The sequence below is a fragment of the Diabrotica undecimpunctata genome, chromosome 4 (assembly GCF_040954645.1).
Source record: "Diabrotica undecimpunctata isolate CICGRU chromosome 4, icDiaUnde3, whole genome shotgun sequence".
Taxonomy (NCBI): domain Eukaryota; kingdom Metazoa; phylum Arthropoda; class Insecta; order Coleoptera; family Chrysomelidae; genus Diabrotica; species Diabrotica undecimpunctata.
The window spans coordinates 53,174,673-53,199,199 of NC_092806.1; the positions used below are offsets into that span (position 1 = coordinate 53,174,673).

Below are 24,527 nucleotides of genomic sequence, written 5' to 3' on the forward strand. Positions count from 1 at the left end.
TAGTAAAACTTGAAGCGAAGCCAAATAATCTCAACATCATACAGGTTTATGCACCAACTACAGACGCATCAGATGAAGTAGTGGAAAACTTTTATAGTAAAATCAAAGAACTACTTAAATTGACAAAGAAACATGATGTCAACATAATTATGGCAGATTTTAATTCCAAAATAGGGAAGGGCAGCTTTGAAGACGTAGTTGGACCCTATGGTCTTGGAACAAGGAACGAAAGGGGCGACCGACTTATACAATTTTGTCAAGAAGAAAACATGAGAGTTACCAACACATGGTTCCAACTCCACCCCCGTCGCCTTTATACTTGGAAATCTCCAGCCGATAGAGCTCAGAACATAATAAGAAATCAAATAGACTTCATTCTTATCAACGGTAGATTCAGCACAACTGTCAAAAGAGCTTGCACATACCCTGGAGCAGATGTCCCTTCTGACCACGTACTATTAGTGGCCGTCATAAAGATCGCTCTTTCATGCAAGAACAAGCCTGAAACTCAACAACATATAGCACTGGACAAACTGAAAGACCCAATGATACAAGCAGAAATAAGCAATGAAATAAACGCACAAATTCAAATATTGACGACCAACATTGCCGAAGATCTAACACCAACATGGAATACGATTACAAGTGCTGTAACAGACATCATGAAAAACAACTTAGGGTACAAACGAAATAACAAGAGGCAAAAATGGATGACAGACGAAATACTATTACTAATGGAAGAACGACGAAGACACAAGAATAAACAAGATGGCAGCAATATGTATGAAAACATTAACAGGCAAATAAAAGCAAAAATAAGAATAGCAAAAAATGAATGGCTTAAGCAACAATGTATCGATCTAGAACATTTACAACGACAGCACGACGACCGTAATTTACATAAAAAGCTTAAGGAAACTGCTGGAATATACAGAAAACGAAGACCAACCACCATAGTTAATCAGGATAACCAGATAGTGCTGGGTGAAAAGGAAAAAATTGATATATGGGAAAATTATATCCAGGAGCTCTTCCATGACGAAAGACCCATGAGTGAAGTTTATACAGACGACCAGCTGACTGGCCCTTCAATCACCAAAGAGGAGATAGAAAAGGCAATATTCAATTCAAAAAACAATAAGGCACCTGGACCAGATGAAATCCCGTCAGAAATACTCAAATTACTGGATGAAAGGGGAATTTCAGCACTACACAAAATATTTAACTTAATTTATGAAACTGGCTGCTATCCTCAACAGTGGTTACGCTCTACCTTTATTCCCCTGCCCAAGAAAGTCAATGCAAAAAGATGTGAGGATCACAGACTCATTAGCCTGATGAGTCACACTTTAAAGATATTCTTAAAAATACTACATCAAAGAGTATACAAAAAATGTGAATGGGACATCAGTGACTCCCAGTTCGGGTTTAGGCAAGGTTTAGGAACACGAGAAGCAATAGTAGCAACACAGGTGCTGGTCCAAAATTGTTACGATCAGAAGAAGGATGTGTTCCTATGCTTTTTAGATTACCAAAATGCGTTTGATCGTGTCCAACACCACAAGTTAATGCAGATCCTCAAGAAAGTTGATATAGACCAAAAAGACATAAGATGCATTGAAAACTTGAACTGGCATCAAACGGCACAGTTAAAAATAGACAATTCTATATCCAAACCCATACATATAAGAAGGGGCGTTCGACAGGGATGTGTGCTTTCCCCTCTTTTATTTAACATTTATTCGGAAGCCATATTTCAAGAGTCTCTGGAGGATGCAAAGATGGGAATCAAAGTGAATGGAGTACTGATCAACAACATACGATATGCTGATGATGGTGTCTTAATTTGTGACAACATAGTCGATCTTCAACAACTTGTCACTATAATCGGAGAATACAGTAAGCGAATGGGATTAGAGATTAATACCAAAAAAACCAAATTTATGATCATCTCCAGAAACTTGGATGCACTTGAAAACTCCACCATAACACTGAATACTAAGTCCATTGAAAGAGTGAGTAAATTTAAATACCTGGGATCGTGGCTTTTTGAAGACTGGGCATCGGACAGGGAAGTAAAATGTCGCATTGAGCAAGCTCGACAAGCTTTCGTAAAATTCAAGAAGGTACTGACTTGTTCAGAGTTCGATCTTCAACTGAGACTAAGGTTTACTAAGTGCTACGTGTGGTCAGTGCTGCTATATGGCGTAGAGGGCTGGACACTCAAAACGAGGGATATAAACAGATTAGAAGCTTTCGAAATGTGGCTCTATCGCCGTATCCTAAAAATACCATGGACAGCGAAAATCACAAATATAGATGTCCTTAAAAGAATAAACCAAGAACGCCAACTTTTCGAAACCATCAAGAAAAGGAAAACGGCGTATCTAGGTCACATCATGCGAAATGAAAAATACCAGTTCCTCCAACTTATAATCGAGGGTAAAATTGAAGGCAAGAGAGGAATGGGACGCAGGAAAATGTCCTGGCTCCGAAACATAAGGCAATGAACAGGGATTAACGACAAATCTCTGATACATATTGCAAGAAATAGAGAATTAATGGAAAATGTGATCGCTAACATCCATTAGTGGATTTGCATCTAAAGAAGAAGAAGATTAGGTGATCTAAGACTGTACGCAAGGGAGCTCTAAACTGACTAGCTCCGCATATAGACTTAGTTGGGAAGTTCTCATCCCAAATACGACGCGTCACAATGGCTATTAGGGAACACCCTATGTTCAGTTTCAATGGCTATTAGAGAACACTATATGTGTATATAGGACCATATGACAGGTGTGAATACCAAATAAACGCTCTATATCAATTGAGAACATGACGCAGGGACTGTAGTTATGTCATGTAGTTTTTTGTTTGAACATGGCACATACTCACACATAAATACACGGGCACATACTCATGCACATCTATACCAGATAGCAGCAGTACAACTAACTCATCATACGGTCAGACTTGCGCTACGACTACTGCGCTCCCCAATCCCGAGGTGTATCGTCGTACAGGGGAAAAGTATTGCAAGGAAACAAAGATCTGACGAACTCTAGAACAGCATTTCGTCCCAACTCTGTAAATAAAATATACACGAGAGAAAAAGAAGTTTCCCAGTAAATGACTCTTTTAAGTCCACAAATTAAAATATAAGGCTCCGTATCTGATCTAACTAGTGGCTCCCATTGCTGACAGTACCCCAATAAGCGACACCAGAATTTGTTATTTATGTACTAAGACTATTTGAAACAGTACAGTCTGTAGTATTGGCGGCCTTTGCTTCCTTGGGTAATAGTTTGAATATGTTGGCATCAATGCGCCGATAAAATAAATTTTAAGGTTGGTGACATTGACTAGTTTTATAAGTGAGTTAAAAGTGCACCTTTTGGCGAAATTACTAAACAAAAACGCTAAGAAAATAGTTTATATAAATTGGGTGTGTGACGTTAATGTATATTTAAAGGGTAAGTCTTTTAGTGTAGATCCATTTAACAGTAATATAAATGTACGTATTTGTTGTTAAAATTACCTTATTGTTGTTAATATTACCAGTTACTGGTACAAGATCCGAGCGACTATCCAGTAAGTGACACTAGTGTCAGCTATCGCGTTTCAGATGTTTTTATACTTTGAATGAATATTTAAGTAGCAAGCACGTAAATAACCCAGTAAATGCAACCAAAATTTTATAATTTTATGTTGCACCATTAGCTGACACCCATGTCTGATATTGGTTACTAACATATGTTTGCTGCTGGGTCCAAATAATATTTGTTTATTAATTTAGATTTTCTTTGTATTTCAGTTGACAATGCCGAAGAAATATTCTAATGAGACATTACGTCAAGCCCTGGAAGATATTAACAACGGAATACCTGTTGCCACAACAAGCAAAATATATGGGATCCCAAGAACTACATTAATATATATAAAAAAAGTGGTAAATACCCTAGAGAATGCAGAAAGGGACCTGCTATAAATTTAACCCCTGATGAAGAAAATCTGTTGGTCAAATGGTTATTTTATATTTCTGATCGTGGTTTTCCAGCAACAAAACTTCAGCTCATTGATTCTGTAGAATTAATTTTCAAACTTACAAACATGAAAATAATTTCAAAAATGGAAGACCTGGCAAAAAGAGGTATTGTTGCTTTCTACAAAGACATCCAGAGTTGGCACATCATCATTTAACCCGGATCTATCCATGCTGGATATAGGTCTCCCTCAGTCTTTTCCATGTATTTCTGTTTTGTGCTGTTTGCATCCAATTTTTGTCGATCCGTTTTATGTTATCAGACCATCTTGTTGGTGGACGACCTCTACTTCGATGTGCTTCTTGTCTCGGTCTCCACTGTATTATTCGCTGTGTCCATCTGTTATCCGACATTCTAGCTATGTGCCCCGCCCAGTTCAACTTAAGGGTCATAATTCTTTCTATGGCATCTGTCACTCCTGTTCTCCGTCTTATTTCCTTGTTCGTGATCCGATCCCTACGAGAAATGCCTAACATCGATCGTTCCATGGCTCTTTGGGTAACACAAATTTTATTTCTTACTTTCTTGGTTAGTGTTAATGTCTCTGCACCATATGTAAGTACTGGCAACACGCACTGATTAAAGACTTTTCTTTTAAGACACATAGGCAGTTCTGATTTAAGAACATAGCTTAGCTTGCCGAATGCCACCCAAGTGAGTCCTATGCGGCGGCTTAGTTCGCACGTTTGATTATCTCTTCCTATGCGTATCTCATGTCCTAAGTACTTATATGAGGTGGTTTCTTCAATATACATGCCATTTACTGAAATCTTTTCGCTTAACACAAGATTTGTCATGATTTGTGTTTTTGTGTGGTTGATTTTTAATCCTACTTGTAGGGAGGCTAGGTATAGTTTCTCCAGTTGCGATACTGCATCATCGATTCTGTCAGCAAAAAGGACAATATCGTCAGCAAATCTCAAATGACTAAGCATTTCTCCATTGACATTAATTCCTTTTTCACTCAGATTTGCGTTCTTAAACATATGCTCTAATAATGTTGTAAACAATTTTGGCGAAATTGTGTCTTCCTGTCGCACTCCCCGTTTTATTTTAAACACGTTGGTCTTTTTATCTGCCAGTTTCACACTTGCTGTCCCATTTTGATAGATGTATTTTATCATGTTTATATAGCGATGATCTATACGGCACTCTGTTAAGGCTTTTAACATCTTTTGATGACTTATTGTGTCGAAAGCTTTTTCGTAGTCAACAAATATCATGACTAATGGCTTGTTATATTCAACACTCTTTTCTATTAAGTTCTTAATTACTTGTAAATGATCATTCGTGCCATATCCTGCTCTAAAACCTGCTTGCTCTCTTGGCTGATAGAAATCCAACTTACTTCCTAGCCTGTTGGTAATAACTCTTGTAAATAGCTTATATACTTGTGACAACAAGCTAATGGGGCGGTAGTTTCTAAGGTCGCTGATATCTCCCTTCTTATGAAGTAAGATGATTTCCGCGTTGTTCCACTGCGTCGGTGTTATCGCTTCGCATAGACATTTATTGAACAGTTTAGCAAGTGTCAGTAAGAGCTTATTTCCTCCTAGTTTTAGGTTTTCGGTCATTACCCTGTCTTCACCTGGGGATTTATTGTTCTTCATCACCCGAAGTGCATTTTTAATTTCGTCAACAGTTATGTTCGGCATTAATTCTGAGCCTTGATTCTCTATCTTTGGTAAGGGGCGTCTTTCATCGGATTCACTTGTTTCATAGAGTTGTCTGTAGAAGTCTTCCACTGTTTTCACTATTTCTTCCTTATCAGTCACAATGTCGTCACCTGGCAAAAAGAGGTATTCTTGCTTTCTACAAAGACATCCAGAGTTGACACAAAGAGTCGCGCAAAACCTAACCACCGGGATATCATCTGTCAATGAACAAAATTTACGCCGCTGGTTTAGGGATATTAAATCGTACCTTGAGGAGAATAACTATTACGACATTTTTAATGATCCTAAACGAGTATTCAATGCTGATGAGTCGGTTTTTTATATGAATCCTAAAGAAAGCTGTCTACAGCCATCTAATAAATTACGAGAAAGAGTGCCTTACTGTTCTTATGACAGCAAACGCAGCACAAAACATTGCCCCAGGCATGGTGATGTTGGCTTATTAAAGGATTCCACCGGGTATATCTGCTTCTGTGCCAAAATGTTTTGCAATTGGTAAAGTGAAAGTGGATGGATGACCGCGGAAACTCTCTATGCGTATATAACCAACGTTTTTTATCCTTGGGCTGTGGAAAATGAAATTGAGTTTCCAATTATATTTTTCGTTGACGGACATTCTAGTCACTTGACTTTGCCTCTTAGTGATTTTTGTACTGAAAGAAAAATTATTCCTATTGCATTGCATCCTAATTCGGCACATATTGCGCAGCCGACGGATGTAACAGTTTTTAAACCCCTAAAAAATTGCTGGAGAAATGAAGTAAACAATTGGAGAGTACAAAACAATGGTTCAAAAATGATGAAGAATTTTGGACCAGTTCTAGTAAAAGCCATAGAGAATTCTATTACTCCGAAAATTATATTGAATGGTTTTCGTGCTGCCGGTTTGTGCCCATTCAACGCCGATGCAATCAACTACCAAAAATATTTCAAGTAAAATAATACAGAAATTCACAATAATCCATTCCCCATAGACGAAACTCCACAAGAAAAAACATTTCAACAAATGTGAGAGACCTACATTGACCCTGGCTTGTTACAAGAATTTAATGCAGCAGACTCGGATACGTGGAACGGAAAGTCTTTTTAAAGTTCGGCTGAAGATCAAAAATGAAAAACAACTCAACACCTTTATCGTTCCCAAATTAAATGACCCTGAAATCTCAACAACAGAAGAAGACCGTTCAGATAACAAGGAGAACAGCATAGATAAATGCAATACAGATAAAGATCCACAACTACATTTTGATACGGATAATAATCCACCAGGTGGCGATGTTGCAGTTGTTGAACTCGATTTTAATGTTAACGATACAACTACTTTAGAAAACCTACAACAGAGTCTCCTTGAAAAATCGCCTGAAAAATATATACCAATTGATGGAAAAATTCCTACTCCATTTAAGAAGGCATTGTTTTGGCCAGACAAACCATGTTCTAAAGAAACGAAAATAAGGCGTTTGTTAATGTTATGGTAAACAGCAACTTTAATTCGTGGGAATGGCCAAATAAAGAGGATGCAATATGGTATAATATGATCATACTGATAATGTGGAGAAGATCAACGAACCAGCAAGTTTAAATAATCGTGGAATGTACAGAGTTCCAGAAATAATAAAGTTTTCCTGTTTTAATTAGATATTTGAATAAATAAGTTATATTTTTTTATTTAAATACTTTTTTTGATATGTCAGGTATTGGGTATCTTTTTGGATTCCGCAAAATTTGTAATGCCAGGTATTGGGGACAAAACATGTATATAAAAATAAATATTTTTTTGGCAAGTTTTATTTAAATCAAATCTCCTTTCAAAAATTAACGTTTTAATATCAGAAAATCTATCTTTCTGGCCTTAGAGTATCAGGTACTAGTGCCTATACCTTAGGTCTCAATTACCACAATCTAAACCTTCACTATAGTTACGCAGATTCCGAAGTAATTGTTGCTAGGAGGGCCTATATGACCTGATACAAGAGCTCTGAGTATACCAGGACCAAATAAAAGGTCCATGTGGTGTTGACGGAGAGCCTATATATAGCAAACCCACCGAAGTCTTGGTGATTTGTATTGTAGATAGTCGAAAATATACAATAAGTCAATTCGTTGCAGTACGTTCGGTGTAGAACAGACGGTTTCCAGTGAAGAAACAATAAGGTATGTGACAACGGTCAAAATAGTTTCCGCTAACTTAACTTTACGTCCTCCTCCTCATTCCTTGAGTCCTTGTCAGGGCGTGGTAATACTCTAAATATTTTTAGCTTGCTGTCAAAAATTAGCTGCGATCCTGTGTCATATGGACGGCTTCATGTAGGGATTTCCCCACCAGTCTTCATTTGGTCTACCCATCGTGTTGGAGATCTTCCTCTTAGTGTTCGACCTTCTACCTTTAGCTTAAATTAATAGCTTGATTCTATGTTCTGTTCCGGACACGCGTAGAATTCTTCTTGTACGTTATATTATTTACTGTTTTTATTGGGAATTAACCAGTTTAAAATAGGTTTAGTTTGACGTTTCCATTTCAACTTTGGAAATCATCCTAAAAACTAATTTAATATATACGATTTCCGAACTAGAAATCGAAAAGTCAAAGTAATGTTATTTTAAACCGAAATTATAGTAAATTTCCAATAAAGATAGTCAATAATAGTGAAATCTTACACTCCTTGACAATTAAGAAGAGGTTACGATGAGGATTAGAATTCATCAAGTAAATATTTAAGGACAATTAAAAACAATAAATTTTATAATACATATTTTTTAGAAACTGTATTTAAAACTATTATACATCTGTACTTTATGATGACTAAATTCATACAGGTGCATCTAATAAAAACCATAAAGATCTAGCTTCCATAGCTTCTTTCCTCACTAATCGTTTCTTGTCATCTACACAAGTTCCCAATGTATATATAACTGTTGATTTTAACGGCAATAATTTGTATACAGGGAACACCAGCGAGAAGACTGTAAGACACTGAATGGCTTCCATTCTTACTCTCTGAAAATAAAATCATAATTTACAATTGATTACATACGAATATACAGTAGGTTAAGTTTTAGATTAGATATACACCCTATAAATAACAACACTGCGCACCGTCGATTCTTCACGAACCTGCTTCGTTGACCCGTCGCCAATAATTTGTCATTATACAGTGGTTGTTTAAAGCGTTAACAGCGTAGATCTTTAATTTATTTTTGTAAACAACATGTCTGTTTATACTCCCGCAGAAAAAGTTCAAATAATAAAATGGTTTTATGGTGGTAATTCTGGACAACAGTGTGTAGATTTATTTTCTGTGTGTTTTGAGGGGAGACCAATTCCTTGCGTACAGTAAATTCATAATATTGTTTAAAAATTTGAGACTTGTTATTGCCTCAAAAATTGCAGAATTTGCAAATTGCAAATGTCACGCTCAAGAAGTGTCAACAGAAAAATGTTGAGGAAAGATAATACGGGATACACAAATTTGTGCAACAATCGAGGTAGATTCAACACGTTCAAGTAAAAGCGATGCTAAAGAGTTAGCTGTTAGAGGTTATTTCAAATCAAACTTTCACGAAATAGTTAATCGCGCAGACAATAGAATATCTATGATCAGACCCCTGTCAGTGGCGTTGTAATAAAGTTTGGTAAAAGTTAATTTCTAATTTAGTATCAGTAACCTTAAAACCGTCATTATTAATGACTTCTTAACGACTCGTTAAGGACATACAAAGAACCAATAAGAAATATTTCCGAGAATTTCTAGTCACTGGATTTCAAACGAGTTCGTAATTTAGTCCCATTATGTTGTCGAGTCTCAACAAGAAAGGTGCTACCACGCGTATTAGAACTATTTTGTAGAATGGAGATGGTTAAGTGTGGTACGAGTAAACAGATCAGATTGACACCAGAATCCAAAGGAATAATTTATAATGTATTTAAATATATGCAAATACTATTTTTCCTGAAGATAATCGAACCAGTATTAAACAACGTGTGGGTGAAGCTACTGGAGTATCTTTACGTACAGTAGAAAGGATCATTTAACAAGCGAGTATGTTAAAAAACGCAGAGTCAAATAATGCACTAAAATTTCCAGCTACAACACTTGCTAAAAGGAAAGCAACCGTGACAGACTTGAGGGAGTATGAAAAACAGTTCATTAGAAATACCATTCATCGTTTTCATGAGACTGAACGGTGTCGTGTATCATTGAAGCTTTTGCAGAAAAGGTTTGAAGAGGTGTACGAGTGGACTGGAAGTGTGAGTTCTCTCTACAGAATTGTGAAAGATTTGGGATTTAAATGGAAGAAAACGAAAGATAATCGACGTTTATTAATTGAACGGAATGACATTCGTGCTCTATGCATTAAATATTTGGATAAAATTAAATATTACAGAAGCGAAGGTAAGTCAATTGGTTGGTTATCGTATATGGTGGTGGGGAGATGGGTTTCATACAGAATGCCCGTTTGATTTTTAAGTCAGAAGCCAAGACAGGAGATTATCATGATGATATGAATTCAGAAGATTATGAAAAATGGATGAAATAACAGTTAATCCCCAATTTGCCGGTTGGATCTGTTGTTGTTACTGATAATGCGTCATATCATAATGTACAAATTAATAAAGCACCCATTCTAAAAAAATGGATATTATATCTTGGTTGACAGAAAAAATGTACCATTTGTAACGTCAATGTTAAAACCGCAATTGTATGAAATCATCAAACGACACAAACAAGATCATATTTGACAAAGTGCTGCAAGAATTTGGACATGTTTCTTTAAAACTCCCGCCATATCATCCAGACTTAAACCTTATACAAATGGTTTGGGCTCAAATAAAAAATGAAGTTGCAAAACAAAACGTTTATTTTAAGTTAGAAGACATATAAGTGTTGGTGGAACAGGAATTTGCTAGAGTAACTGTAGATAACTGGAAGAAAGTGTGTGAACATGTTGTCAAGGTTGAAGATAAGTATTTGGAAACTGAACGTCGCATAGATGTAATTAATAAAGATTTAAATGATTCTAGTGATGACGACAGTGCATCTGATTATGAAAGTGAATAATATAATTTAACATTACGATGTACCTATGTAACTTATGTGAATATAAGTTTTCCAAACTGTCCTGTATGTATGTATTATTTTTTTACTTTATTACAATCATTTCGTATATTCTTCTATTTAACTTTGTGACGTTTAAGTGAGTAATAATATAAATAATAAAGGTTTTAAAGTTGAAACAATCTTTGTAATTAATATTTATTAATACTGTAATCTGTAATACGTATCTATGGTTTTACATACAGACAATATAATGTATGTGATATTATAATAATATGTATTAAAATGTAGTACAATATTGCCAAAAATATAATCTAATATCATTGTACAATAAATTGTGTGTACCTATTTTTAACAATTTGATTTAAATCATAAGTATTTTTTGGAACGCCACTGTTTTGTTTGGTGAGGCTTTACTGTTACTAGAAATTTCCGCCACTACAGTTGAAACATACTCTAGCAATGTTACTGTAACGAAAGTATGGAAAAAGCACGGTTACAAGAATTTTAAATATTTAAGGAGAGTTGGAAGAAGAATGGAAGAATGGAGTTTTGTGAAACTCTAATAACGAAGGCTAATGCTGAACCAAATTTTATTAAAAACATTTTATTCACTTATGAATCTTACGTTTCGTTATTAGGGAGACACAATCCTTCCATTACGAGTTATTGGGCGCGGTAAAACCAGCACAGAAGTGTTGTTGACAGAACTCAAGGTCCTCAAAAAGTTAACGTCTGGACTGACATTTTAGGAGACCACATAATGGATCCATTTTTTATTGGGGACAACTTGAATAGTAGAGTATATCTCGATTAGTTACAGAATCATGTTCTTCCTGCTATTCTCAATCTTCCTGCTGTAAATCTGGAGAATGTTTGGTTTTATCAAGACGGTTGTTCAGTTCACAACGCTCGAATAATTAGGGAATATTTAAACAATACTTCCCCGAATCGAGTTACCAGTGCCCTGCGTGCTCTCCATAACTTACACCCATCGACTTCTTCTTTTGGGGACATTTAAAAAGTATCATCTACGATCATCCTGAGGCTAGAGCCCAAAATTTGGACGAAATAAAAAGTCGAATAAGAGAAGTCTCCAATTCTGTTACAACAGAAACTCTTTCATCTGTCTGCAGAAGTTTTTATGACAGATTGGGATACTGTTCAGCCGTAGAAGGTCAAAAATTTTAAATTATTTCTGAAGGGCATAAGGAATTATTACTTATTTTATTAGGATTTATTTTTTATTTTCAATAAAAGTGTATGTTTTGTTTTATTTTTTTAAAGAAATGCAGGTCAGTGTATTTTTATCGAGTTCATGTACTATAAGAAATGAACCTGGTATAGATAATAAAAACAAACATCTAAGGACGGAGATGTACACTCCATGAGTTGTTATGTGTTACTAAATGATTTTCTTTAGCACTTTATGTAGTGTGCAATATCTAATCCAAAACTTAACGTACTGTATGTAAAAATATAAAATCAGATGTTCACTACTGTATACTATATTTTTTAATGAAACATTCCATATTTTAGAATTTAATGAAAAAATACTGTAAGTTTATTAAATTTTCCCTATATCTATCTTTATTAGTTTCCGATATATTTGCATTTTTATTATAAGGCAGTGTCCTTGAAATTAATTAATTACATCTTATTATAAAAACTTCCAGTCAACATGTTTTTGCTTGTTTATTTTTAATTATTGCATCTATATATTGGAATAATTAACATATTAAGTTATTGTACAGGGTGTTTGTAATCTGGAGTTTCAGTATAATATTTTGTAGCAAATAATTTTGGCGATCATAATGACAATCCTTATCTTGTCTGCAGAGCGGAGCAGAAAAGGTGTACAGATGTTGTGTTTAACTAGGGTCAAAGGTTCTTTAATAAGGATGTTCTTCTTCCTGTACCTCGCTTTTTAAATATTTTTCCTTGCAAAATGGCATGTAGGAGGGCATATCTGGATTCATTTCGCATAATGTCTCAGAAGAATTGTAGCTTCCAAGATTTGATGGTGACCTTTCCGTTCTTCTTCATTCTTCTGGGGACCTCCAAATTTGTCACTCGGTTAGCCCACGGGATCTTAAGTACTCCCCGATATAGCACATCTAAAATGATTCCAATCTTCTGCACATACCTTTTTTCAAGGTCCACGATTCAAAACCGTAAAAAGACAGAGAAGACTTTTCTGATACGCACATGTACATTTTCTCTTCGTTTTCTGAACATCCCATTTCTGTTCTTTTTTTGGGGACTCAAACATTAGAAACACTATCGCCCCCCTTTTTTGAAGAGTTGTTCTCTCCCCTGTTTCCTTTTTGTTGTTTTTATCTATTTTTTCTTGTTTTTCTCACCTCTAAGAACGACTCTGTCCATAATCTACCAGGACTGAGCAATGGATCATTCGAGTCTAGTGTGTACCAAAGTTCTAAGATAAATTCTTCATAATCTAGATCACTAGGTATGGTATACATCAACAAAATTCTTTAGAAATAATTTCCAAACAACGGCTTATAAACTTGGAAAATAATGTATCACTTCTCCACTTTTGTTTCATGTCAGCTGTTTCTATTTAAAATCCTCGTTTTTTAGGTTATCTTTGCATGCTTCTAGCCATTATGTCGTACTTATCTTCTTCGTTTTTTTCCTTCGCCTCCTTGCTTTGAATTTAAAACAAAATATACAACTTGAACATTTGAATAAAATTATTTTTTCAATATGCATAAAACCAACTTATACATATTGGAAATTTATACTGTATTTTGTGTCCAAATAAATTATACAATAATATTCAAAATAATACTCACCATACTCTCTTTAAAAACGGTCAACTGTACTATCCTATTTAGGAAATCTTCCAAATTTCTCTCTAGCAAGGCACTATTGGTATTACATATCATTTTTATAATTCCCAAAATGACAATTAACACTTTCGGTTCTTTGTTTTTCTCTAAACACAAGATCACAAACCTAGATATCTAAAATAAAAAAATATATATTTGGCTGGGTCTGCGAATAATGGTAAAACTTTTGAATCTTCAAATGATACATAAAGCGTACATAATAGTCTATTAAATTTATAATCCTTAAAAAATAATAAGAGTCAAATTAGAGAGGGATGATAAATTGATAACAAAGACTAAACTGAACGTACCAGCGATAATGGAGCTATTTTTATAAACAAAATTTTGGATTGGCCATGGACTCATGCTTATTTCAATTATTAGCAGGTATTTTTATCGAGGAATTCTAACGTGTTTAAACATGACCTTCCCCCAGTATGGTGGAATTCAAACATTCAAAAAAAAAAAATTTGAAAAACATTCAAAACAACCAACACACTGAGATCTATTTTGTCCAAAACCAAACCTAACAACACACAAGAGAGATCAAAAAACTGCATCTATAAAATACCCTGTGAATGCAAAAAAATGTATTTGGAGGGAAATCGCAAGACTGTCAAGATAAAATTTAAAATATTTTTTGAAAACGAGTCAAATAAAAATTATTAAGTGTAATTTTCATTCCAGTCAATTGTAGCTTAATCCCATATAAACATAAGTCTAACGTACTACTGCGAAAATATTGAGGAGCTAACGATAAGTTGTGCCAGCTCTGTCTAGAGGAAGAAAATACAGCGGTGCATTTTCTCTAACAGATCTTCTTCTCTCTTCTCTCTTTTCATAACAATTTGACAGGATTTAAGTTTTGATCTATTGTATCACTTAAGTTCTAAGAATTATAATTGTTGAACTCACCTTTGGAAATTGAAGTAGAATGGCTTGTTGGGGTGTAAATTCTAATAAATATCCTAAAGCTGCTAAATATTCTGGCTTACTTTGGTTATACTTTTCTATAATCTTATTCGTTACGTAAACAAAAGCTTTTTGTCTATACAATGCTCTGCAAAATAAGGGACAGATTAAAATTAACAAATATTTACTAGACATTGAGTATTTGACAAGCAATTTAGTACATCAAGTTTGAGATGTTTGAAAAATATTTTGTTGGATACATTCAGCTTCACCACTGATCGGAAAAGTTTCTATGTATATTTATCTGCTATTAGATACAATATGGTCATATACAATATTCAAATAGTTTGTTAAATGAGTTTAAACTTGCTGAATATTTAATTATTATATAATAACACCAATAAAAAGGAACCACCAGAAGAAATTAAAAACCAACTTAAGGTTAAAATAAAAAATGTCAACTCAGAGCTACAGCCAGAAATAAGCAAATCAGAAATAAAGAAGGCATTGAAAAAAATGACAAACAACAAATCGCCTGGAAAAGATGGAATAACTGCAGAGATGGTGAAATATAGTCGAAAAGTGGTAATTAATACTCTACATTCCCCTTTTTAACAAGTTATTAAAAGAAAAAAGAATCCCAAACAACTGGAAGAAATCCGTAACCATTATCCTACACAAGAAAGGGGATAAAGCAAATATAAAAAACTACCGTCCTATAACACTCCTCAATGTAATGTATAAACTCCTAACAAAAATTTTAACCAATAGATTGACGACAAAATTGTACGGATACCAGTCGAAAGAACAAGCTGGTTTTAGAAAGGGATTCATCACAAGTGACCATTTACTAAGTATGAAAATACTTATAGAACGAGCAAATGAATACCACATACCTCTATATAGCATTCATAGATTTCGAAAAGGCTTTCGACAGTGTCGAACATTGGGCAGTGAAAAACTCTTTGATTAACAGCAGAATTGACCACAGATATATTATTACTGTCGGTTTACAGCGTTCTCCGACGCCTTCCGACTTCTAACCGCCATTCTTCTCTATTTAACCATAGGCCTGGAGGGATTTCTCTTTCCTCTAGTTCTTTTTCAATTCCCTCTCTCCAGCTTCTTCTCGGCCTTTCTCTTTTTCTTCTCCCTTGTGGTGTCCACGTCAAAATCTGTTTCGGAATTCTGTCATCTGGCATTCTCTGTACATGGCCGTACCATATTAACTGTTTTGTTTTTATGTCATCAACTATTGTATGCTTGACTCCCATCATTTCTCGTATTCTCTCATTTGGTATACGATCTATTCTTGATTTGCCTGCTGCTCTTCTCCAGAAGTTCATTTCTGTTGTTAGTAACAGTTTCCCTGTTCTTTGTTTCATTGGCCAAACTGGCCATATGGTGTTGTATATGAGTTGTTTGTTCGCTTTAGATATTGTTTGGTCCCACAGAATGCCGTTCATCATGGATATGGCTTTTCTACCCTGTGTGTTTCTGTCTTTTATAGCAGCATCGAGTGTTCCATCTTGAATTATCTTCATACCCAGGTACTTATACAAATAATATAACATCCTCTTTAAGCGGAATGCATGTTATATACAAGGAAACATTTTTATGTAAGAAATTGTTGTTATCATTTACATGCAAATGAAATCTTATCAAAAGCGTTAATAAACATGTAATAGGTATTAAACAATAGAAAAATTTATTAGACGCGTAATAATTACATACCTATACATGTCTATTAAAGAAACAAGTATTTATAATGCATTATTGTGTATTCAACTATATGTATCCGCTTATTAGTGAAATTAAGTTAACTACATGTACACAGTGGTGAACAAGGCTCTGATTAGAATGACTCGTATATCGGTAGTCTAGTAGCAACACGTGCCTGAGAGTTTTGGCAACACTGATCTTCATAAGCCAAACGTTCCGTTTGTAACGTAAAATAAAGTATATTAAGTTTTACAGCGCGGTCAGAGGGATGACACACTAATTTCAACCAAGGACTAACTACTGTAAATACAGAGGGGAGGAGAATTTTTGAGATAAAAAATGATCAGATTGGCTTTTTACTTCGATGACCAATAGTAGAACCACAGATTAAACAACCAACCTTGAAAAAGGTAAAGGAAGTAATAATGAGTCTGGCCATTGTCAGACAAAAAGTGAGAAAGAACCACGATATATAAGCCCGGAAACAAGGTATTATTACAAAAAACAGACCGTAAATAAAAAACCTACATCCCTTGACAGTACTTACAATTTATTACAATGAACTTCTAAACTCAGTGCCTCTGAATAGTCGTTCATAATTATTCTAAATCCCTCAGGTACATCTCTGTTGTCTTCTAGTAATTGCAATAACTAAAAAGAGACTATTGTTAAATAAAAATAAAATAAAAATAAAAAACAAATTAATAAAACATTTAGCTAAACAAAAAGTGCCATGAAATAGGAAAATGAATAGCATTTATCACAATCAGGTTTTCGTTAAAAAGACTAGTTTCCATATAGCGCACAGCAGCTTAACCCATAGTTACATAATATCTAATTCGAATCGACCTGTATGTGACTGTAAATCTATAATAGATATTTTGTTGGATTGTCTCACATTATAATAATGAGCGACACAGAAACACAATAACTTATAATATTGTGTGATATAAGTATAAGTGATTGATGCTACGAACAAAAAACATTTTTTTATGTAAATTAACGCGCATGCTATAGCTATGGGTATTACCACGAGTTCCTACAGTTCCACTTTTATATGCATAATAAACAACGAAATAGAATAAAAAAAAACTTAAATAACAGGTACAATGTTTGAAGATATACAGAGCGAGTTTTATGTATGGAACTCCTCAATTATCTCGGCAACGGCTTGCACGTTTTTTATAGATTTTGGTCTGTAAGAGTCTCGTGATGCGGCCGATATTATTATGGTATTTACGTTGTTGTCAGATCTTCGATTTTTCTGGAAATCTAATGAACTTTCCTATTTCAAATAGAACACACTGTATATTTTTTGTCTTTTGAAATAATGCTTATTTTTCATGTAATGTTCCCTATACCTAAATGCTATAATTTCGGAGTTATTGCTACATTTACATTATCTTCGCTTAAGTTAAAATAATACATGTAGATGAATAAACTCGTTTAATTTGAAAATTTTTTAATAATTTATATGCTAATACTATCATAACAAGATCTACTGTCAATTAATTAGTAAAAAGTTTAACGAAACTGATGCAGTAAAAGGCTTACAGCTGCTGAAAACAAATTTATGTTAGAGGTATGTCAATATTTGAGTAGTAGAAAAATTAGTAGTTTTAGAAAACCAGTAAAGACGACTGCAATTGCGATTGAAAAAAAAATGGAAGATCTGACAACAATGTAAATACCACACAAACCTTACACACCAAAATCTATAAAACTCGTGCAAGCCGTTTTCGAGACCATTTAAAACTCACTGTGTATATAACTATATAACAAAAAAAAAAGAACGGTGCTAGAAACCAAGTAACTTCCACCGATTTACATTAATCCTATGAGGGAATTGATGAGTGGTCTGCAAACTTTCAAAAGAATAGATTTCTCTGCGCCCAATGATAATGTGAAATAGTTTTAATAATATTAAGCCTTTTTAAAAATATTCCTTTAGTTTCCTGAATATTTCGTTGGCAGGTTACTTTTGTAGCAAATACCATCGAAGATTTTGCAATTTTTAATAATCTGTAATTTAAAATTGCTGATAGTGATTTTTGGAGTCAAAGAATTAAATCTCTAGGATAGTGCAATTACAGAACAGTTAACCTTTATCAATGCTATCTAAGGCTTGTAGTCTCCTTTTCTTAGGCTTCGAAAAAGAACGCCGTTCAAAGCCATAAATTAATATAAAACGACGAACTGATTGTGTTAATGTAATAGACCGTCGGATTACGGACACGGTTTTTCCCTTGTACCTTTGAGAGCACTGAAAGATGAAATCGAGGAGAGAAAATATGTGAAAACTGTGGGGCTTCCTAGGAAAATCTGCGTAAAGATTGAGTTTTCTTTTATAAAGAAGAAAATCGCATCTGCTGCAACGATTTTCTTCCCTATGCCATTTTACGAATCGATAGAGGAATATCACATTTTTTTAAATTTGGCGTAACAACTACTGGTGCCTTAGGGGTGTTAATTATAACCTAAAAAGGTAATGTTAATAGGTCAGTGTCAGTGATTTTCTCGTTCATGCCACTTGAAAGTTTGGCAGTTTTTACGATAAGGAGCCTGCAAAAAAAATATAACGGCAGGTCGTAAAAACGAAAAATTTTAACTTGGAAAAAATAAGGAAAATCAAGAAAACTAAGGAAAATTGAATTTAAAAAAAAAGTAAACCGGTTCAACTTTAAATTACCTTTTTTTTGCTTATCTAATTGACATTTTCAAAACACAAAAAGGCATAAGGGATAAAATCGTTGTTGAACTTCGTATTGAAATCCGACGGTCTATAAATCGTTTACATTCCATGTCTCAGTCGCAAATACTATATTACAGTGTCTATAACAGAAACCCATTACATTATTGATTTTTAATGTTTATCTAAAGGCCTTCAAGGGTTTTTATTTTGTGTCCTGTGGTTTAATTTTTGATAGATGAAAATCAATTGAGGTTACCAGAAGATGAAAGTATTATTTCGAATATAAGACTTCTTCTTCTTTAAGTTCCATCTTCTAACGAAGGTTAGAAATCATTATGGCTATGCGGACCATGGTGACTACCGCTCTAAATAGTTCTACACAACTGCATTCAAACCATTCCCTCAAGTTTTTAAGCCACGATAATCTTCGTCTTCCCACATTTCGCTTTCCTCGAATTTTGCCTTGCATAATAAGCTGAAATAATGAGTATCTTTGCCCTCTCATCACATGGCCTAAGTACTCAAGTTTTCTTCTTTTAATAATCAATATTATTTCAGCTCCATTTCCTATTCTTCTAGTAACTTGTGCGTTTGACATTCTTTGAGTCCATGATATTCGTAGGATTCTTCGGTAACACCAAAATTCAAAGGCGGCCAATTTATTCAGATGCACTTGTTTTAATGTCCATGTTTCCATAAAGCTTTATGGCTTCCATGCAAGCCATAAAGAGGAGTAGTGAATACGTAAAGCCGAAGCATTCTTAGGCGTAGTCCTAATCTTATATCCCGACAACAAAGAAACTTTTTAAAGTTTAACGAATGATGCACGTGCTATTTCAATACGTGGCATAATTTCTTTTGTTTGGTCTACATTTGGTCTTGTTATCCATGAATATAAGGCAATATGGCGTTTTAAGTAACTATAGAATACACAAACTGAAAGAACTATAATAAGAAACCAATGAGAGAATGAAAGAACTCAAGTTAAAAATTTAATATGATTTATACTAACATAGCTGATATCTTATATACTAAATAAATAAGTTCTTACCCAATCTAACCAAGTCAGACCACAACGATGATTTCTCATTAATAATGCTTTTGTTATCCATGAAAATAAAAGTACAGTATTTTTTGAATAATTTACTACAGAGGACGAACACATCTCCTTTGTTTTACTTAAAAATTCGGCTAAATTTTCGTCTAAAACAATATAAAAAATTTGCATAAAAAGAATAAAGCCCAAAATATAAAAAAATGTTTTTAATATTACGTTAATTAAATACAACTGAGTCTCTTATGTAGTGTACTTAAGACCCGATCTTATTATCTTATTACCGTTGACTATAAGTGCCAAAAAACAGTAAGGAAAAATTGTTTTCTCATTACTACTATAATGAGACCGAAGGCAAAGAACTAAAACGTTGCAAAATACCTTCAGCACGTAGTCCAGCCACTGAACTGTAGCTTATAACAGTTTAAACAAGACACATATTTTGCTTTTGACCTCGAACACAATAATTTGACAATTGAGGATTAAAAAAGTACTGTTTAGGTATTGGTGATAATATTATAGATGATAAAAAAGAGAAAACTCGAATATCTGGGGCGTATAATGAGAGGAAGCAGATACAGGATAATGCAGTTGATACTCAACGGAAAGATCGACGGAAAAAAAGGAATTGCTAGGAAGAAATACTCATCGCTCCGAAACCTTCGTCAATGGACTGGCTTATCAGCAGATGAATTATTAGATGCCGCGCAAGATCGAGCACGATATCGGCAAATCGTCATGGAAGCTACCCACGCCTAAAACTTATTACTAGACTTCGGCAAATATGCATATTGCATATTTTGCATATTGTGCATATTTTATGCAAATATTTCATATTTTGGCATATTTGTATAAAAGTTTGCATAAAGTGCATAAAAGTTCAGATTTTTATACTGTATTTGAAAATTTTTAAACATACCAATTTATTTCAATTCTTGTATAAAATTTTGTAGTCATTTTAATCAAGAAATGATTTAAGTACGTAATCTCTACAGGTACAAAACATTTACAATTTCAAAGAAGATCAATTTAAGTAGCCCTCAACATTCTTAGAAAGTCTCGGTCACTGAGGCATTCAGTTATTGGATAATCGCTAAGGGTTCGCTCATTTGCATTTTATGATCTAATCCCCAAATCTATCTACAATTTATTGTATCTTAACAGCAGGTAAACGGCTAATAGTTTTGTTCCTAATTTAGGGATTTTCCAAAATCTCCCAGTTTATTGAATTAGGTACCTAAACATTTCTAATTTGATGCTCAGATTTGTAAATCATTTTTGTTTTGATATTCAAAGCGTAAACACTCGTTGTGCGTAACAAAAAGGAAGATTGTGATTTTATAATGCCTAAAACAACCAGTGCTTCAACTTGGATTAAACCTTATAAAGAGCTGTCTATGGATATGGGAAAAATCTACTGTTCAGTCTGTGGCAAAATTGTAAGTATCTAATAGTTTCTATTAAATATCTAATATTTCATACATACAGGGTGTTTCCAAATGACACTTACAACGTTTGACTGTAGATACTTCTCGAAAAATTGAACAAAACGATATTGTTAATGAGGGGTCAAACTTATTTACTTTTCGAGATACAGGGTGTTAAAATTAAAAAAAATTAAATTCTTTTAGTTAATAACAACAATAACTTTAAAACCAATAAACGTATTTACTTGAAATTTAGTACTCGTAGGTTGTTTTTAAATGAAAAATAGCTTCCTTTAGTGAGAAAAAATTGTCCATGGTACAATACAATGGTGTGTATTTAGAAAAATTTTTCACCTTTACTTTTTTTTATGAAGTCAGCTATTCTAAAACACAATTATTTTTATTGTAATTGAATTAACAAAAAAAAAACTTTTGTTGAATTTTAAAATAAGTTATATGATGTACTAATGGTTAGTAACAAAAACTAATTTGTGGATTAATACTGCATTTAAAACACTTAGTGAGTGTTTTTTTTTCCAAACCAGTTATTTGATTAACCAAAAACACCTTGTACATTTTTATATTTTAAAGGTTGGGTTAAAATAAAGGTTTTTATTTTTATTTATAGATAGCATGTGAGAAGAAATTTCAGATAGACCAACATGTGAGAACTGCTTCACACATTGCAAAAAAAGGAAAAATAGGAGGAAAACATCAAACTTTAATGGCTAAATGTTTCCAATCTACTTCAAAAAAATTAGATGAGCAAGAAACTTTTAATGAAGACTTGTGTCGCGCATTAGTGTCTGCAAACATACCGCTTTCAAAATTAGCAAATGTAAATTTTAGTTCGTTTCTAAAAAAATATTGCAAACTTAATGTTCCAAGTGATCGGTCTCTAAGAAGAAATAATGTGAACGGGCTATACTCGTCGGTGTTAATTAATATTAAGGAAGAAATTGCAGATAATTATTTTTACATATCTATAGACGAAACCACTGATTCCTCAGGAAAGTATATTGCTCATTTATTGATTGGTGTTCTTAAAGAAGATACCTTACCAAAATCTCATCTTATTTCATGCCAGCAACTTGAGAAAACAAATGCTTTAACAATTTCGCGTTTTATACAAGAAACATTAGCAACTTTTTTTCTTCCGACAACTATTCCTTCTAATAAATTACTGCTTATTTTATCGGATGCTGCTCCTTAATATGGTGAAAGCAGGACAAAATTTAAAAATATTTTTCCCAGATTTAATACATGTTACTTGTGTAGCGCATGGATTAAACAGAGTTGCAGAGGAAATACGAAAAAAGTTTCCTCTTGTAAATACCATGATATCCAGTGTCAAAAAAGTATTTCTTAAATCTCCTATAAGAATTCAACTTTATAAAGAAATGCTACCTAACATTCCTCTTCCACCACAACCTATTTTAACGCGATGGGGAACATGGTTAGAAGCAGCTAATTTTTATGCAGATCATTTTGTTAAAATAAAGAACATAATTGATACGTTAACAGATGAAAGTTCCCAATCTCTTTTGGATTCTAAACAAACTTTTCAGAGTAACTTGCTTCAACAAGAACTTTCATTTATAAAATCAAATTTTAGTTTTGTTCAAAAAATAATTACTCAGTTAGAATCACCAAAACTGTCATTGTTCGAAAGTACAGCATTAATAAAAGAATTTGCGTCATGTTGTCGGAACGTTAGAGGTAATATTGGAAAAGATATTTTAAAAAAATTTGAAGCTACTATGGAAAAAAATAAAGGTTACCATATTCTTTCTGAAGTAGTCAGTGTTCTAGCTGGAAATATTTCGGAAACAATTAATTTAGAACCAAATGTTTTGGTTAGTTTGCTCCCGTTACATCAGTTGATGTTGAACGAAGTTTTTCCATATATAAATATATGTACTCAGACAGAAGCCACAAGTTTTTGTTAGAAAATTTTGAACACCACTTGGTCATTTATTGTTACCATAATTCTAAATAAGTTTATTCATACTTAAAAATGATATAGTTAATTAAAATAAATGTAAATCTTAATGAATAGTAGGAAATATTTAGTTATGTACACTTTTTTTTTTTAAATAAAATTGTTACTATTTTACGATTTTTTTATTTATTTGTATGCATATTTTGTAAAATATTTGCATATTTTCGGGTAAACACGTGCATATTTATGCGCATATTTTCTACATTTTTATTTGCATATTTGCCGAAGTCTACTTATTACCCACGGTATTGGTGTACAATTTCTATGAAAATTGGAGGAAAAATAAAATTGGAGGCATCCACAGTAAGATTCAGAATTAAATAATTGTCTACCGGGTTTAGACCGTGCCTTGTTTATCGTATCGCGTCCTCACTTGTATAGAAATGTTATGGAAAATTATTAGTCATAGAGTGGTAACTACGTATTTTCCAGTGCTTTCTGGTACGTGTATAAGATTATATGGGGTCCCTATTACAAACTGATTTGGAACCAACGAAATTTGAAAATAATTGGCGAGGTTTATTATTATGCGGGGACATAGCATCCTAGTGTAATTTTCATCTATAGTTTTCGTTTAATTTTTATGTGTGTCTGATCTCATTTAAACGTTAGTAAAGTATGTTCCGCCAAAGAAAGGGACTGAGTGAAACAGAATTGCTACAACTGATTCAAGGGAGTGATGAAAATGAGCTTGAAGATGAAGAGGGCAACATTTAGATGCAAATTAATAATAAAGTTTAATTAGTGAAGACTAAATTTGAATGGACCACTAACAATTTAATTCCTAAAATATTTGTTTTTAACAACTCCTTTTTGATATGCAAACTGGAATCACTTGAAAGGCCGTTTTCTACAACAAGGTAGTACGACAAGAGTGCGATCTTGTCTTTAATAAACGCTCCGCACAAATCTTCAAATATTCCGTAGCAGATGTCAATTACGGAATTCTAATGATGAAGATACAGTCGTGTTAGCAGATAGTATAGCAGGGCAGCAAACGTTAATGACACACGTACCAGAAGATATATGGGTTAGATTTGAAAATCTAGCTCGTCTAACCAATGTATAAGACCAAAGACACGATCTTCGG

The 24,527-nt window shown here is 33.6% G+C and overlaps 1 protein-coding gene across 1 annotated transcript in view; it reads right to left on the reverse strand.

Annotated features, from left to right (window-relative positions):
* Positions 1-8,470: 8,470 nt before the first annotated feature.
* Positions 8,471-24,527, reverse strand: part of Mms19 (MMS19 nucleotide excision repair protein) — a 53,798-nt gene continuing 37,741 nt past the window's right edge. The window contains exons 8-12 of the mRNA XM_072529481.1: positions 20,006-20,157; positions 16,810-16,913; positions 14,544-14,688; positions 13,593-13,763; positions 8,471-8,717 (exon numbers count right to left, since the gene is read on the reverse strand). Of these exons, the coding sequence (XP_072385582.1) occupies positions 8,529-8,717; positions 13,593-13,763; positions 14,544-14,688; positions 16,810-16,913; positions 20,006-20,157 (761 nt within the window). The 3' untranslated portion in view covers positions 8,471-8,528. The remainder of the gene's footprint in view (positions 8,718-13,592; positions 13,764-14,543; positions 14,689-16,809; positions 16,914-20,005; positions 20,158-24,527) is intronic.